At 42.0% G+C, this 18,167-nt stretch overlaps 1 protein-coding gene across 1 annotated transcript in view; it reads left to right on the forward strand.

Annotated features, from left to right (window-relative positions):
- The window catches only part of LOC124595059 (polypeptide N-acetylgalactosaminyltransferase 1-like), a 323,552-nt gene that overhangs the window by 228,155 nt on the left and 77,230 nt on the right, over nucleotides 1-18,167 (forward strand). The window contains exon 8 of the mRNA XM_047133626.1: nucleotides 9,387-9,504. Coding sequence (XP_046989582.1) covers nucleotides 9,387-9,504 — 118 coding nt within the window. The remainder of the gene's footprint in view (nucleotides 1-9,386; nucleotides 9,505-18,167) is intronic.

Here is an 18,167-nt window from a genome sequence, read left to right on the forward strand (position 1 = left end):
TCATTCATTTCTTTTGGGTGACACCAGCCAGTCGTAGCAACTGAACGATACAATCCGTTGAAGTTTTGCGTATTCAGTGAATTATTCATTCTTCCTCTTCCACTGAAACCAGTATTTTTACTGTCTGTTGAAACACGTATTCATTCTTTCAACTGAGGCCATTTATTAAACTAAACTCACTTTGAACTTGTGGTACAGTCGGTAGCGCCATGGAATGTGAACTAATGCAAATTTCCGAGCGTTGGTTCAAATCCCACCAGTATAATTTTGTGGAAAAATTCTCTTCGCTGCCGGCCGGAGTAGCCGAGCGGTTCTAGGCGCTTCAGTCTGGAACCGCGTGACCGCTACGGTCGCAGGTTCGAATCCTGCCTCGGGCATGGCTGCGTGTGATGTCCTTTGGTTAGTTAGGCTTAAGAAGTTCTAGGGGACTGATGACCTCAGAAGTTAAGTCCCATAGTGCTCAGAGCCATTTTTTCTCTTCGCTGATGACAGCAATATTATAGTCACTGAAAAACAAGAGAACTCCTTGCCGAAAAAAACAAATGAAACTCTCAAGGAAGTTTATGATCGGTCAATAAGCAATAAAGTGATATTGAACATAAAGAAAACTATTGCCATGAATTTCAGTTTGAAGAGGAAAAATGACAGTGGTAAATTAAATGTAGATGGCACCTCTATAGACTGTGTAACAAATGCAAAATTGCTAGGAATGAATATTGATTCTCAGTTGAAGTGGTGTGAACACACTAAGGTACTCGGAAACAGAATGTCATCAGCATGTTATGCCCTTAGAATCCTATCATCAGTGTGTAACATGCTCTATCTTTTAGTTACATATTATTCATATGTACACTCAATTCTTAGCTATGGCATTCTTTTTTGGGGAACAAATGCACAAAATGTGAACACAATTTTCAAACTCAAGAAAAGAGACACAAGAATAATAAACTAAAATACTAGTTGAGCTCATTGCAAAGATCTGTTCAAAACACTGGGGATTTTAACTGCTCCATGTAAATACATTTACCAGTCAGTTGTACACATCAAAAATAACATTGGTAATTACTGCATAAACAGCTCTGTCCATGACCATGCAACAAGAGATAGACTCAACTTAAATTTACCAAGAAAAAATAAACATAAAACTCAAAACAGCATTTTCTACCAAGGAATAAAACTGTACAATAAATTACCAAAAGAAATTAAAGAAATTGCAAAAATACATATATTTAAAAAGGCAGCTAAAAATTACCTGTTACGCAATACATTTTATACATTGTAGGATTACTTAGCTAAAACAGAGTAGCGGTTTGATAAAAAATGTTGTACAACTAAATGATAGCAAATGGGAAGTTGCGGTACGGAAAATGGCCCAGAGATATCGCTCTCGCTCTCTCTCTCTCTCTCTCTCTCTCTCTCTCTCTCTCTCTCTCTCTCTGTGTTTGTGTGTATGTGTGTATGTGTGTGTGTGTGTGTGTGTGTGTGTGTGTGTGTGTGTGTGTGTGAAGTGTCATGAAACAATGTGTGCAGTGAATGATAGTGAGATATGAATGAACAGTGTGGCATTACATTATTTAATAGGTTATTTGTAAAAAAAAGTATTGTATACCAGGAGTAAATCTAATGATCATGTCTAACTTGAAGTCTGTAAACATATGTGTATACGAATTAGCTTATTTTACATTGGTCTAAACTTGTAAATACTTTGACGTGTCCTATATCCTTGTAGAAAGAGATCCACAGATGAATAAAGCTACTACTACTACTAGTACTACTACTACTAAATCAGTGGTATACAGCTGGGTACACACACCCCCAGAGGATACCTTACCCTCAGGGATAGGTGATGATATCTCAAGGGGTACGCCAAAGTTAAAGTAAGCCTTATATACTGAGGTGACAAAAGTCACGGGATACTTCTATTATCGTGTCGGACCTCCATTTTCCCGGCGTAGTGCAGCAACTCGATGTGGCATGGACTCAACAAGTCGTCGAAAGTCCTCTGAAGAAATATTGAGCCATGCTGCCTCTATTGCCGTCCATAATTGCAAAAGTGTTACAGGTGCAGGATTTTGTGCACGAACTTACCTCTCGGTTGTGTCTCATAAATGATCGACGGTATTCATGTTGGGCGACCTGGCTGGCGATACTATTTGATCGAACTGTCTAGAATGTCCTTCAAACCAATTGAGCACAATTGTGGCCCAGTGGCATGGGGCATTGTCATCCATAAAAACTTAATCATTGTTTGGGAACATGAAGTCCATGAATGGCTGAAAATTGTCTCCAAGTAGCCGAATGTAATCATTTTCACCCCATTATCCGTTCAGTTGGACCAAGAACCCAGTCCATTCCAAGTAAACACACCCCATATCATTATGGAGCCACCACCAACTTGCTCATCGCCTTCTTGACACTTGGGTCCATGACTTCATGGTGTCTGCGCCACACTAGAACCCTACCATCCCCTTTGACAACTGAAATGGAACCCATCTGACTAGGCCACGGTTTTCTAGTCGTCGAGGGTCCAACCTACAAGGTTACGAAGCCAGGAGAGATGCTGAAGGCGATCTCGTGCTGTTAGCAAAAGTTCTCGCATTGGTCGTCTGCTGCCATGGCCCATTAACGCCAAATTTCGCCGCACTGTCCTAATGGATACGTTCGTCGTTCATCCTACATTGGTTTATGCAGTTATTCCACGTAGTGTTGCTTGTCTGTTAGCACTGACAACTCTACGCTAATTCCGCTGCTCTTGGTCGTTAAGTGGAGGCCGTCTGCCACTGCGTTGTCCGTGGTGAGAGGTGATGCCTGAAATCTGGTATTCTGGATACACTCTCGCTACTGTGGATCTAGGAATATTGAATTCCCTAACGATTTCCGAAATGAAATGTCCCGTGCGTCTAGCTCCAACTACCATTCCGCGTTTAAAGTGCATTATTTTCCGTCTTGCGGCAAACCTTTTCACGTGAATCAGCTGAGTACAAATGACATCTCCGGCAATGCGCTGTACTTTTATACCGTGTGCATATCGCTATACCATGGCCTTTGTCACCTCAGTGTAATATTCGTCTAATTGTATGCTGAATAGAGTGATTTTTCCATCATTTACAGCTGTGTAACGTATTGCTGTGGATTAAGTTTTCCAGATGCAATTAATGCGTAACTAATTAAGCTGATATGTCGTTGGAGGTTCAAAGCAGAGTGTAATTGTGCCCTGAGGGATACGTGAAGAAGAAAAAAACGTTGTCAAATTTTAGCGACTCCGTAACTTAATAATCATTTGACTATAGCCCTTAAACGTCTGTTCAGCCATTTATTCGTCTGGAGGTTAATTGTGCAGAAAATTACGTAACCAGTTATGTAGGTACAAATTATACCCGTGCACACAAATCTGTTTTCATTCCACAGTCTGTGAGAAAATTACCTGTCACGTATAGGGGATGAGAAACAGAATTTATTCCATCAATAATAATTAGATCTAGATTATTATTAAGTACTATTCACGTCCACACATTAGTAACTGAATTTCATAGTTAATCCAATCTCTTTTCAACGCCGTCCAGTCTGTAACCGAGTTCGCACCCTCGCTGGGAACAGCTAGACACTCTTGAGCCAGGGCTTTTCACTTTTGATCAGAAACAATCATTCTTTCTTGGAGATATTATATAGTTATTGTTGACTGCACTCCGTTATCGTCTGTCGTCACTGTTATGTGAGTTCCTCTATTTTCTTTTTCTTTATTGCCAGTAGGCAGCTTTTAGTACAGTTTTTTCCTTGTTTATAAATAGTGCGTTTTCTTAATAGTAAACTTTGCGTCTTGGATCAAAATGCCGAAACGCTGAATGGAGTGGCAATGGGAGAAATCATATGATTGCATAAAAAGTGACCCTCAAGATAAATTCCGTTGCGATATACAGTAGGCTATATACATACTATTTGCAAGGATGATTCACATTCTGTAACTGCATCAGTTTAAAAAATTCGAAGAAAGAACATATTTTTCCCAAAAAACACATTCGTGAAGTGATAGTATATGGTTAAAGAACAACTGATTGTCACCAATCAATTAAAAAAATTATCGATGATGGGTGTAAACCAGCGGAAAGAAACACAGAACTTCAATAAATTTAAATAAAAAACAATTGTTCATTTATTTAAACATGAATTTACAATGTAGTATCAGTTATTAGACTTTCAAAACCAACAAAAATTTGATCTTCGATACCAGTAGTATGAAAAATTCTTATTTAACTAAATAAATAATTAATTTACAAAATAATTCACTTTTTAGAAATACAAGTTTTTCATATCTTCGAAATAAGATACGTTATTTGTGTCTAAAAAAAATAGAAACCTAGTCATGCATCATGTATAGCAGAAAAGACAACAAATATGACAGTGAAACCACTCAAACCTGGAGAGCGACTGAAAAACATTCATATACCTGACATGATCGCAGAGACTAGTTTCTTTCTACTGAAAGACAGAATTAAAAAAATAATCGACTGGCCTTTGTCAATGAATGCAGGTCTTTCTCACCCAATTTCAGAATGACATAACGCAATAAACGGCACGAAAAGGAAATTTTAAGGCTGGTTCTTCGCAAAAGGCCATTTCTTACAGTATCACAAAGCTGCATGTCTTCAATGCGCCAAACATCATAAAACTCGGCAGTAGCTGAATGTGGAAGGGTGTAGTGTGGGCCGACAGGTAGTGATTTTGACTCTTTTCAAATTACGCAACACGTCGAGTGCACCCAGAATTGAATAAGGTGTTTAACCTGCAGTGTGTCAAGGATATAGTTCAGGTTATATGTTCTGTGTTGATATGGGGGAGTTTTTTTCGCACCATGACTTGACCTCCTACATTCAAGTTTCATATAATGAAGCAATACAGTTATTTCAACATTTGTAAGTGGGCTGCTTCTGTGTTGGCAGCGCTGTGTAGCGCTTTGCATTAGATCTCTGACTGCGCTTTCTTTGTAAGAGACTCCGTGGCTGGTCGGACTCGTTGCTGGAAGTTAATCGTCAGTACTGTTGGGCAGTTGGAAGTTAGTCATCGGCAGTGATGGAAATACTGTTTTGCAGTTGGAGGTGAACAGCCAGCAGTGATGGATGTTAGATGTGAGAAGTTAGCACTGGTGGAGAGTAGAGGTCTGAAGTGTTAGCTTAGGCTAACGATCTGTACATGTTAGACTTAGAGATTGAATATTATTCATGATTATATACCTATGTACCAGATGTCAGTGACGATTTATATTAGTGTCTGAACTGGATGTCACATTATTAAGGTAAAAAAAAAATACATTATTTAGCTTGCAACAAAATCTTTACTTTGCTAACCACATGCCCATTAGTACTTAGTGGCTTTATTAGTTAGAATCTTTTATTTAACTGGCAGTATTGACGCTAGCTGTATTGCAGTAGTTCGCGTTTTCTTTTTTTTTTTTTTTTTTTTTTTTGAACAGTCAGATTGCGTTGCGCTAGGATATTGTGGGTCTGAGTCATTGCGCAATTTCAATACAGACACACGCATTTAAATAAAGAAGTTTCACATTCTTGGCATCAAATGATTCCCTCATCTTCAGGATGAGTACGTTGTGAGTTCTCCGTCTTCCAAGATGACAACAACGACGTTAATACAGTTGCACGCATACGTTCGTTGTTTGATGAACATTCAGGCAACCTGTAAAATATTATATAACGGCCTTGGAGAAGATCCGCAATCTCTTGTTATAAAACTAGATTTTTTCTTGTGTCTATATCTCATTATTTTTCTTAATAAACAGTTTCGATTCAACATGAACCATCCTTAGATCTGTAGACGGAAATAAAATAACTAATCAACATATACTACCGCGCGGGGTAGCCGAGCGGTCTGGGGCGCCTTGCACGGACCGCGCGGCTCCCCCCCGTCGGAGGTTCGAGTCCTCCCTCGGGCATGTGTGTGTGTGTGTGTGTGTGTGTGTGTGTGTGTGTGTGTGTGTTGTTCTTAGCGTAAGCTAGTTTAAGTTCGATTAAGTAGCGTGTAAGCTTAGGGACCGATGACCTTACCACAAATTTCCAACATATACTCTACGAAATAGAACGTTGTTGCTATACCATACCATCAAACATGAAATGTGCTAGAAACATAACTGATTGTGTCACGTAAAAGTAGATCTTCCAGGTTATTAGCAAAATTTGTATGCTACATCACAGGATAAAGTAGTAATTTCGTAGAATCCACGTTGTTTATATAGCCTGCAAGGTAACTGCCAACAGGTGGCGTTGGTATATTTGCCACGTATGAATGAAAAATATACGAGGTGCATTCAAGTTCTAAGGCCTCCGATTTATTTCTAATTAACCACTCACCCGAAATCGATGAAACTGGCGTTACTTCTCGACGTAATCGCCCTGCAGACCTACACATTTTTCACAACGCTGACGCCATGATTCCAACGCAGCGGCGAAGGCTTCTTTAGGAGTCTGTTTTGACCACTGGAAAATCGCTGAGGCAATAGCAGCGCGGCTGGTGAATGTGCGGCCACGGAGAGTGTCTTTCATTGTTGGAAAAAGCCAAAAGTCACTAGGAGCCAGGTCAGGTGAGAAGGGAGCATGAGGAATCACTTCAAAGTTGTTATCACGAAGAAACTGTTGCGTAACGTTAGCTCGATGTGCGGGTGCGTTGTCTTGGTGAAACAGCACACGCGCAGCCCTTCCCGGACGTTTTTGTTGCAGTGCAGGAACGAATTTGTTCTTCAAAACATTTTCGTAGGATGCACCTGTTACCGTAGTGCCCTTTGGAACGCAATGGGTAAGGATTACGCCCTCACTGTCCCAGAACATGGACACCATCATTTTTTCAGCGCTGGCAGTTACCCGAAATTTTTTTGGTGGCGATGAATCTGTGTGCCTCCATTGAGCTGACTGGCGCTTTGTTTCTGGATTGAAAAATGGCATCCACGTCTCATCCATTGTCACAACCGACGAAAAGAAAGTCCCATTCATGCTGTCGTTGCGCGTCAACATTGCTTGGCAACATGCCACACGGGCAGCCGTGTGGTCGTCCGTCAGCATTCGTGGCACCCACCTGGATGACACTTTCCGCATTTTCAGGTCGTCATGCAGGATTGTGTGCACAGAGCCCACAGAAATGCCAACTCTGGAGACGATCTGTTCAACAGTCATTCGACGATCCCCCAAAACAATTCTCTCCACTTTCTCGATCATGTCGTCAGACCGGCTTGTGCGAGCCCGAGGTTGTTTCGGTTTGTTGTCACACGATGTTCTGCCTTCATTAAACTGTTGCACCCACGAACGCACTTCCGACACATCCATGACTCCATCACCACATGTCTCCTTCAACTGTCGATGAATTTCAATTGGTTTCACACCACGCATGCTGCCATCGGTGCTGCCATCTCTGTGACGTATTGACGCTGAACGCGGCTTCGTTTTAAAACAATGCGCATGTTTCTATCTCTTTCCAGTTCGGAGAAAAAAAATTGGAGGCCTTAGAACTTGAATGCACCTCGTACTGGGTATCCCAGAAATGTTGCGACAAACTTCGAGGGGTTGTAGAGAGTGTCTTGAAAGATAAATAGATTATGGTAACCCGTTTCTGGAAATGTCACCCGACATCTGGAAGCTACAGGCGTTGGCGCCTGTCAGTAGGCCACCCCCTTAGCAGCAAAAGTGACTTTGTGCACTGGCGTCCCATCCGCAGAACGTCTCGCAGTGTTGTTTGTTTTCCAATGATCGCGACTGATTGCCACCATCGTCAGTGGAAAAGATGGAGCTATCTGCTGCGTAGAAACGCCATGTCTCCCACGAACGCGAGGCTTTCCGCTTACGCGTACAACGTCACGTTTGCTGCTGTCGGAGTTGCCTAGTGGCTGGCGCCAGTGCCTATAACTTGGACGCTCTGTAGCATCGTTGGTGGTTTGCCAGGAGAAAAACAGATTTCAAGAACTTCACAAAATATGTGTAATTTGAATGGCTGACAGCCATTGCATCCGGGCACTTACCACAGGCCTGTCTCCATTGCGATATGCTCCCTCTTTTCTACTGAATCATTAAGGCGACTCATAAACATTGTGTGGCTGTCGGAGTTACAGCCAGCTGTAATGTGTGATGCAGTCGCCTTCTGATCCCCACTCATCCTGCGGCTATAATATACTCCTTGCCCCTCCAGAATATATTTCTGGCCGGCCGCTGTGGCCGAGCGGTTCTAGGCGCTTCAGTCCGGAACCACGCAGCTGCTACGGTCGCAGGTTCGAATCCTGCCTCGGTCATGGATGTGTGTGATGTCCTTAGGTTAGTTAGGTTTAAGTAGTTCTAAGTTCTAGGGGACTGATGACCTCGGATGTTAAGTCCCAGAGTGCTTAGAGCTATTTGAACCGTATATTTCTGGTATTTCTGATCGTAGTGACTTCGATCCTGTGTGGCTGTCGAAAATCCTTTAGTTTCTATATGCACAGCTACAAACGTCGAGCATTTATTCTATGCTATCAAATCGATATGATCATTACTGAGGTCGTTCACATTATATGTTTTGTTATTTTCAATCATTCCTCGTGAAAAGAACTTGTGAACTTAGCCACTCACAGCTTCCCTTCCTTTCTTCTTTTCTTCCCAAAACTTCATAAGTTCACTGTGTTTGTCTATCTTTCCTCTGTCCCTTTTTCTCTGTTGTTTCTGTTCTTGAGATTTGTGTAGTTGTCTTGTTGCTGATGTTATTTCTTAATTGTTTCCTGGTCTTAATTTATTCTCCTGAGATTTTCAATAGTTCCAGGTCTTCTTGTGTTTCTTCTGTCCAGTCGGTCTTCAACTTTCTTACCTTAACGATTTAAAAAAAAATTCTTGGTGATTCTGTTTTCAGACATCCAAGATACTTGACTGTAGAAGTGTAGAAGTCTTTTCCCAAATTTATCTGTGGTGTTGTCCGTGTGTTCGTACAGATTCTTTGCGGGTTCTCTGACTCAAGTTCCAGCCCGGATAACAATGCCGCGGATTTTTCTAAGTATTTTCCGTTCTTGTTTCTGGTTGCTATAACTTTTCGTCATCTCTCTAATTACTGTGGTTATGCATATACAAGGCTTCTGATTAAACAGTCGTGTTCTAATGCCGTTGTTTTCCATTACTAGATAGTGCTCTTTTGTTGTAGCGATTCTTCATCAGTTAGTACGCCTTTTGCAGTTTGAATATTCTTTCTGTACTGGCCATTGTGTTCAGTCCTGTGGATTGGATGGTTTATCCTAAGTAGTTGAAGTGAGTAACCGGTGAGGTTTTCCCATACTGCACATTATTACTGTTACTATTATTATTATTATTATTATTATTATTATTATTATAATATTGAAGAAGAAGAAGTAATAATGAATGGTGGTCTTTCTTTTGCAGCACTCCCGCGATGGCTGGGGGACTGTTCGCCATGGACCGCGACTACTTCTTCGAGCTCGGCGGGTACGACGACCAGATGGACATCTGGGGTGGCGAGAACCTCGAGATGTCCTTCAGGGTAAGTGCATGTCTGCTTGTGTGTGTGTGTGTGTGTGTGTGTGTGTGTGTGTGTGTGTGTGTGTGTGTGTGTGTGTGGTGTCCCTTGTCGCTGCTGTATAAATTATATCGCAAATTATGATGGAAGTTGACACTGAGCAGAAAGCAGCTGCAGACAGCGTAGACGCTAACAGATGGAAGTGTTCTTGTACAGCCTTTATCTAATTCTAATAATTTAGTCTCAGCACAAGGGAAATGAACCTGAAAGCAATACCATAAAAAGAGAAGATGAAGTAGATAAAGTTGAACAGGCAGATATGACATTGTGAGAGAATTTGACACAGCATTGAAAGGCCTAAGTCGAAACAAGGCTCGCGGAGTCCTCATAATTCTTGAGATCATTGTGAGATCCAGTCACGACAAAACTGTTCAAAAAGGTGAGCAAGATATATGAGACAGGTGAGATACACTCAGATTTCTAGAAGAATGTGATAATTCCAATTCCAAAGAAGACACATACTGACAGGTGTGAATACCACAGATCTATTAGTCTAATAAGTTACGGTTGCAAAATACTGATAATAATTATGTGCATAAAAACGGAAGCCAAACTCGGGAAAGACCAGTTTGGGTTCCGGAGAAATGTAGGAAGACGCAAGGTAATAGTCATCATGCAGCTTAGCTTAGAAGGTACGTTAATGAAAGGCAAACTTACGTCTGCAGCATTTATACAATTAGATAAGGCTATTGACACTGTTTACTGGAATATACGCTTTGAAGTTCTGCCTGTAGCAGGGATAAAATACAGGGAGCAAAAGGCTATTTACAACCTGTACAGAAACCAAACTGCAGTTACAAGAGCCGAACGACATTGTAAACTACTAAAACAACTAAATTGTCGACATTTCGACGGAGTTGCTGCGGTTCTCTTCAGGACGGTTTCTAGTTGCCTACTACGTACAGGTGTGATCAAAAAGTAACGGGAATTTTTTAATTTCTCAGGCTTTATACATCCGATTATATTTTTGTTGGTACACATGTTTCTGATGTATGTCTGCATTTTCAGCTGTTTTAAATCTGCTGACAGTCGGAAAGGTTATACTTGTTTTTGACTGCTAGGCGAATTTTTGCTTTCGAAAAAAATGGATCAAAGAATTTGTATTAAATTTTGCTTTAAAAATTGGAATAAAGTGTAGCTCTGCACTAGAAATGTTGACTATGGCCTTTGGCGAATCTGCAAAGGGTAAGACAAGAGTTTACAAGGGGCACAAATGTTTCAAAGAGGGTCGAGAAGACGTAGAAGACGACAACCGGCCTGAATGTCCTAGCATCCTAGCACATCAATTACTGATAACAGTGTGGAAGTAGAAAAGGAAATGGTTGTGGCAAATCGCCGAATCCCCATCAAGGAGGTTCAAATGGTTCAAATGGCTCTGAGCACTATGGGACTTAACATCTATGGTCATCAGTCCCCTAGAACTTAGAACTACTTAAACCTAACTAACTTAAGGACATCACACAACACCCAGTCATCACGAGGCAGAGAAAATCCCTGACCCCGCCGGGAATCGAACCCGGGAACCCGGGCGTGGGAAGCGAGAACGCTACCGCACGACCACGAGCTGCGGACCCATCAAGGAGGTTTCAGATGGTGTCGGAACATCCTTTGGCTCATGCCAACCAATTTTTTCGGATGTTTTGGGCATGAAAAGTGTAGCAGAAAAGTTCGTTCCAAAATTGTTGAATTTCGACCAAAAGCGACGTCGCGTAGACATCTCTTAGGAATGGCTGAACGAAGTCGACGATACTGGTCTAAAGACGATTATAACAGGCGACGAAACAAGGGTATTCCGGTATGACGTCGAAACCAAGGCCCAATGGTCCCAAAGGAAACTGGCTGAAAATACAACACCGAAAAAATGTTCGACAGGTTCGATCACATGTGAAGGTTCTTATCACTGTTTTCTTCGATTACAATGGAATAGTGCATCATGATTTCCTCCTTACGGTCGCACGCTCAATATGGAATGCTAACTGGAAGTTACGCGCTGTTTGCTTGAAGCAATCCGAAGAAAACGACCAGAACTGTGGCAAGACCATTTGTGGAAATTGCATCACGATAATGCTCCCGCTCACATCTCCATGCTTGTTTGTGCTTCTTTTCTTTTTTTTTTAAAAAAAAAAGAAAAACAAACAAACAAACAAACAAACAAAACGGTACGTATTCACTGGACTTGGGCCCCTGCACCTCCTTTCTGTTTCCGAGGCAGAAGAGAACCGAACTATGAAAGGACGTCGTTTTGTCATCATTGACAAGATAAAAAAAGAAGTAAATGTGTCTTATATCTGACGGGAGCTACTTCGAAGGGGACAAAGTTGATGTTGATCAATAAATAAAGATTCTTCAAGGAAAAACAAAATTCCCGTTACTTTTGATCACGCTCGTATGTTTCTCAACTACCCAATACTGCACGCATAGCTTTTGCTGTGTGTTGTGTTCGGTGGTGTGTAGTAACATGCGTACTGCATTTACGGATGGGACGTTTTACGTTTGGCCAAAATACTTTCACCAGCTTTACGCATCATATAAATATACTACCTTGGGATATGTCCGACTTGCTTTTTGTTTAATGTTATGAAAAACTGTATCATATGAATGTATATGGAATGGTATTCGTAGTTTCTGAACTAAAAATTTTAACCCTGAACCATTAATCTTGGATTTTGAAGGTGCAGTTCATGTGGCGGCAAAGAACATGTTTCCAACCGTTAACATTAAAAGCTGCAGTTTCCACTAGATCACGCATGGTATCGGAAGATAGTCGAACTTGGACATGCTTCTGATTGTGCCATTTCTCAATGAGAAGTCGGAAAATTTCTGAAATATATGCTTGGTTTACGATATCTAACTCAAGCACAGTAGGGGATGCGTTAGTTGCCATCCGCCGAGATAGGGACAAATTTTGGGGAAATTTTTAAAGATACTGAAGGAGGTGGAATGAGTCAGCTGATACCTACTATTCAGTCAGTTTTTTAAGCAGTAGGATGTTCACTTTTTTGTACTCTGATAGCAGCATTTTTCTGCTGGTTGCATGTTATCCCATCTATAGATTGAACAGGAGGGGCGAAAGACACATCCCTATCTTACACCCTCTTTAAACCGAACATTTCGTTCTTGATCTTCCACTTCTATTGTTCCCTCTTGGCTTTTGTACATATTTTTTTTTTTTTTTTTTTTTTTTTTTTGAGTCATCAGTCTTCTGACTGGTCTGATGATGCAGCCCGCCACGAAATGCTCTCCTGTGCCAACTTCTTCATCTCAGAGTATCACGTGCAACTTTGCAACCTACGTCCTCAGTTATTTGCCAGGCGTATTCCAATCTCTGTCTTCCTCTACAGTTCTTACCCTCTACAGTTCCCTTTAGTACCATGGAAGTCATTCCCTGATGTCTTAAAAAATGTCGTATCATCATGTCCCTTCTCCATGTCAATGTTTTCCACATATTCCTCTCCTCTCCGATTCTGCGCAGAACCTCCTCGGTACTTACCTTATCAGTGCACCTAATTTCCAACATTCATCTGTAGCGCCACATCTCAAATGCTTCGATTTTCTTCTGTTCCGGTTTTTTCTACAATCCATGTTTCAGTGCCATACAATGTAAATTCTCAGAAATTTCTTCCGCAAATAAAGGCCTGTGTTTGATACTAGTAGACTTCTCTTGGCCATGAATGCCCTTTTTGCCAATGCTAGTCTGCTTTTAATGTCCTCCTTGCTCCATACATCTTGGGTTATTTTGCTGCCTAGGTGACAGTATCCCTTAACTTCATCTACATCATGACCAACAATCCTGATAAGTTTCTCGCTGGTCTCTTTTCTGCTAGCTGTCATTACTTCCGCATTCTGTACTCATTAGACTGTTCATTCCATTCAGCAGATAAGCAATTCTTCTTCACTTTCACTCAGCATAGCAAAGTCATCAGCGAATCGTATCATTGATATCCTTTCACCTGATTCCACTCCTGAACCTTTCTTTTATTTCCATCATTGGTTCTTCGATGTACAGACTAACCAGTAGGGGCGATAGACTACACCCCTGTCTCATAACTTTTTTAATCCGATCACTTCGTTCTTGGTCGTCCACTCATATTATTCCCTCTTGGCTCTTCTGCATATTATATTTTGGTCGTCTCTCCCTATAGCTTACCCATATTTTTCTCAGAATTTCGAAGATCTTGCACCATTGTTCATTGTTGAACGCTTTTCAAGCTAGACAGATCCTATGAACGTCTCTTGATTTTGCTTTAGTCTTGCTTCCATTATTAACCGCAACGTCAGAATCCCCTCTCTCGTGCCTTTACCTTTCCTAAAGCCAAACTAATCGTCATCTAGCACATCCTCAATTTTATTTTCCATTCTTCTGTATACTATTCCTGTAAGCAAGTTGGATACATGAGCTGTTATGCTGATTGTGCGGTAATTCTCGCACTTGTCAGCTCTTGCAGTCTTCGGAATTGTGTGGATGATATTTTTCCGGAAGTCAAATGGTATGTCGCCAGACTCATACATTCTACGCACCAATGTGAATAATCATTTTGTGCCCACCTCCCCCCATGATTTTAGAAATTCTGAGGGAATGTTATCAATCCCTTCCACCTTATTTAATCTCAACTCCTCCAAAGCTCTGTTAAATTCTGATTCTAATATTGGGTCCCCTATCTCTTCAAAATCGACTCCCATTTCTTTTTCTATCACATCAAACAAATCTTCCCCCTCATAGAGGTTTTCAATGTACTCTTTCCACATATCTGCTCACGCCTCTGCATTTAACAGTGGAATTCCTGTTGCACTCTTAATATTACCACCATTGTTTTTAATTTCACCGAAGGTTGTTTTGACTTTCCTGTACACTGAGTCAGTCCTTCCAACAATCATTTCTTTTTCGAGTTCCTCACATCTTTCATATAGCCACTTCGTCTTAGCTTCCCTGCACATCCTGTTAATTTCATTCCTTAGCGACTTGTGTTTCTGTATTCTTGAATTTCCCTGAACATTTTTGTGCTTCCTTCTCTCATCGATCAACTGAAGTACTTCTTCTGTTACCCATCATTTATTCACAGTTACCTTCTTTATGGCTATGTTTTTCTCTCCAACTTCTGTGATTGCCCTTTTCAGACATGTCCATTCCTCTTCAACTGAACTGCCTAATGAGCTATTCCTTTTTGCAGTATCTACAGCCACAGAGAACTTCAAGCAAATCTCTTCATTCCTTAGTACCTCAGTATCTTGCTTCTTTGCACATTACTTCTTCCTGACTGATCTCCTAAACTTCAGCCTACACTTCTTCGCTAGTAAATTGTGATACGAATGTATATCTCCTCCTGGGTATATCTTACAATCCAGTGCCTGATTTCGGAATCTCTGTCTGAGCATGATGTAATCTAACTGAAATCTTCCCTTATTTCCCGGCCTTTTCCCAAGTATACCACCTACTCTTTTGATTCATGAATAGAGTATTCGCTATTACTAGCTGAAATTTATTAATTACAGAACTCAATTAGTCTTTCTCCCCTTCCATTCCTTCTCCCAAGCCCATATTCTCCTGTAACCTGTTCTTCTACTCCTTCCCCTACAACTGCATTCCAGTCCCTGAGGACTATTAGATTTTCATCACCCGTTATGTACTGTATCACCCTTTCGATTTCCTTATATACTTCCTATATTTCATCTTCAGATTGCGATGTCGGCACGTATAACTGAACTGTCATTGTTGGTGTTGGTTTGCTGTCGATTCTGATAAGAACAACCCTACCACTGAATTGTTCGCATTAACACACTCTCTGCCCTACCTTTCTATTCATAACGAATCCTACACCCGTTATACCATTTTATGGTGCTGTTGATATTACCCTATACTCATCTGACCAGAAATCCTTGTATTCTTTCCGTTCCACTTCACTGACCCCCTACTATATCTGGATTGAGCTTTTGCATTTCCCTTTTCAGATTTTCTGTCTTCCAAATCACTTTCAAGCTTTTGACATACCATGCCCCGATTCGTAGAACATTATCCTTTCATTGACTAGTCAGTCTTTGTCTCGTGGCCACCTCCCCCTTGGCAGTCCCCTTCCGGAGATCCGAATGGGGGACTATTCAAATATCTTTCGCCAATGGAGAGATCATCATGACACTTTTTTCAGTTACAGGCCACATGTCCTGTGGATAATCTTTACGTGTTTTTAGTGCAGTGGTTTTCATTGCTTTCTGCATCCTCGTGCTGTTGTCCATTGCTGATTCTCCCTCCTTTACGGGCAGTTTCCCACCTCAGGGACAAGAGAGTGCCCTGAACCTCGGTCCGCTCCTCTGCCCTCTTTGATAATGCTGTTGTCGGAAGCCGTAAGGGAATTCAACATTCCTACTTCCACAGTAGCAGGAGAACGCCGAGAATACCAAATTTCAGGCATTACTTCTCACCACAAACAACGCGGTGACTGAAACTTCCTGGCAGATTAAAACTGTGTGCCCGACCGAGACTCGAACTCCGGACCTTTGCCTTTCGCGGGCAAGTGCTCTACCAACTGAGCTACCGAAGCACGACTCACGCCCGGTACTCACAGCTTTAGTAACTCACAGTAGAGCACTTGCCCGCGAAAGGCAAAGGTCCCGAGTTCGAGTATCGGTCGGGCACACAGTTTTAATCTGCCAGGAAGTTTCATATCAGCGCACACTCCGCTGCAGAGTGAAAATCTCATTCTGGAACGCGGTGACTGATCGCCTTCACTTTACGAGCGAGATCAGCGGCATTTGCGTAGAGTTGTTAGTGCTAACAGACAAACAGCACTGTGTGAAGTAACCACGGGAAACAATGTGGGACGTGCGAGAATGTATCCGGTAGGACAGGGTGGCGAAATTTCGCGTTAATGGGCTATGTCAGCAGACGAACAATGCGATTGCCTTTGCTAACAGTACGACATAGCCTGCAGCGCCTCTCCTGGGCTCGTGGCCATATCGGTTGGATCCCTCAAAACTGGGAAACAGTGACCTGGTAAGATGAGCCCCGATTTCAGTTGGTAAGAGCTGATGGTAGGGTTCGAATGTGCTGCGACCCCACGAAGCCACGGTCTAGTCAACAAGGCCCTGAGCAAGCTGGTTGTCGCTCCATAACATATGAGCTGTGTATACCATGTGTAGCAGTATGAAACCGGAATTTGGTTGCCATAATTACACGTCTGTTGTTTGAAATTGATAAACAATATTTTATTCAACATAATCTCCACTGCTGTTTCTACATTTCTCGCACCTCTCCGGCAAGCTATGAATGCCACGCCCAAAAAAAAAGTTCTTTTCAAGCGAAACAGTCAGCGAGCCATTTTCGTATATTTTCATACGAATTGAAGCGTTATTCAGCGAGAGCGTGTCCCAGTGATGCAAACAGATGATAATCGGACGGAGCCAAGTCTTCAGAATAAGCCCCATGGTGTAGTATTTCCCAACTGAACGCCTCGATCGTTTCCCTGACCCGTTTAGCTGTGTGTGATGGGGCGTTATTGTGGAGCAATAGGGCTTTGTGTTGCCTTTTTCCATATTGCGGTCATTCTTCACGTAATACTTGATTTAAATCGATCATTTGCTGTTGGTACGGATCAGTGTTAACGGTTTCACCAGGTTTTAACAGCTCGTAATAGACGACCCCTTCTGACCCCAAACACAGACCATTGTCTTATTTCCAAAGCGATTTGGTCTTGCAGTGGATGTCGATGGTTTGCTTGGATTCACACATGATTTAAGACGTTTAGGATTCTCAAAAGATATCCATTTTTCATCACTTGTCACTATTCGATGGAGTAACGACTTTCGCCGGCCGGTGTGGCCGTGCGGTTCTAGGCGCTTCAGTCTGGAAGCGCGTGACCGCTACAGTCGCAGGTTCGAACCCTGCCTTGGGCATGGATGTGTGTGATGTCCTTAGGTTAGTTAGGTTTAAGTAGTTCTAAGTTCTAGGGGACTGATGACCACAGATGTTAAGTCCCATAGTGCTCAGAGCCATTTGAACCATTAACGACTTTCTTTTGTATCTGGCGAGCAGCGTTTTTACAAGTGGTTTTCGATTTGCTTGCTGTCTTTCATTCAGTTCATGCGGAACCCATTTTCCCACTTTCTGCACCTTTCCCATAGATTTCAACCGAAGAGAAACGGCTTCCTGCGTCACTTTCAGTTGCTCCGCGAGTACCTGCTGTCTTTGAGTATCATCTTCACCCAATAAGGCGTGCAATTCGTTGTCTTCGAACTTTTTCGGTGGTTTCCCGCGATCGTCGTTTCTCACGTCAAAATCATCACCTTTGATTTTTTTAAACCACTCGAAACACTGTTTCCCAAGAGCATGTTCGCCGAAAGCTTCGGCAAGCATTCGATGCGATTCTGCAGCAGTTTCCTTCAAATGAATACAGGAAACCAATGCACTCTGCAAATCGTAGTTCGTAGGCGCAAAACTCGACATGTTTACGGGTTTGAAACAGATACCGATGTACGAAACTTGGGTTACTGTGTGTTGACGTTCGCCATCAGCTGTTACAGGAAGAAGATGGCGCTGCAGAAGCGGTCTCACGGGCCCCATACTGACGGCTAGCACCGTCTGTAGGGAAATTCCGCTTTCATACTTTTACGCCTGGTACATGGAACCAACTGGGCCC

Source organism: Schistocerca americana, chromosome 2 (assembly GCF_021461395.2).
Source record: "Schistocerca americana isolate TAMUIC-IGC-003095 chromosome 2, iqSchAmer2.1, whole genome shotgun sequence".
NCBI classification, from domain to species: Eukaryota; Metazoa; Arthropoda; class Insecta; order Orthoptera; family Acrididae; genus Schistocerca; species Schistocerca americana.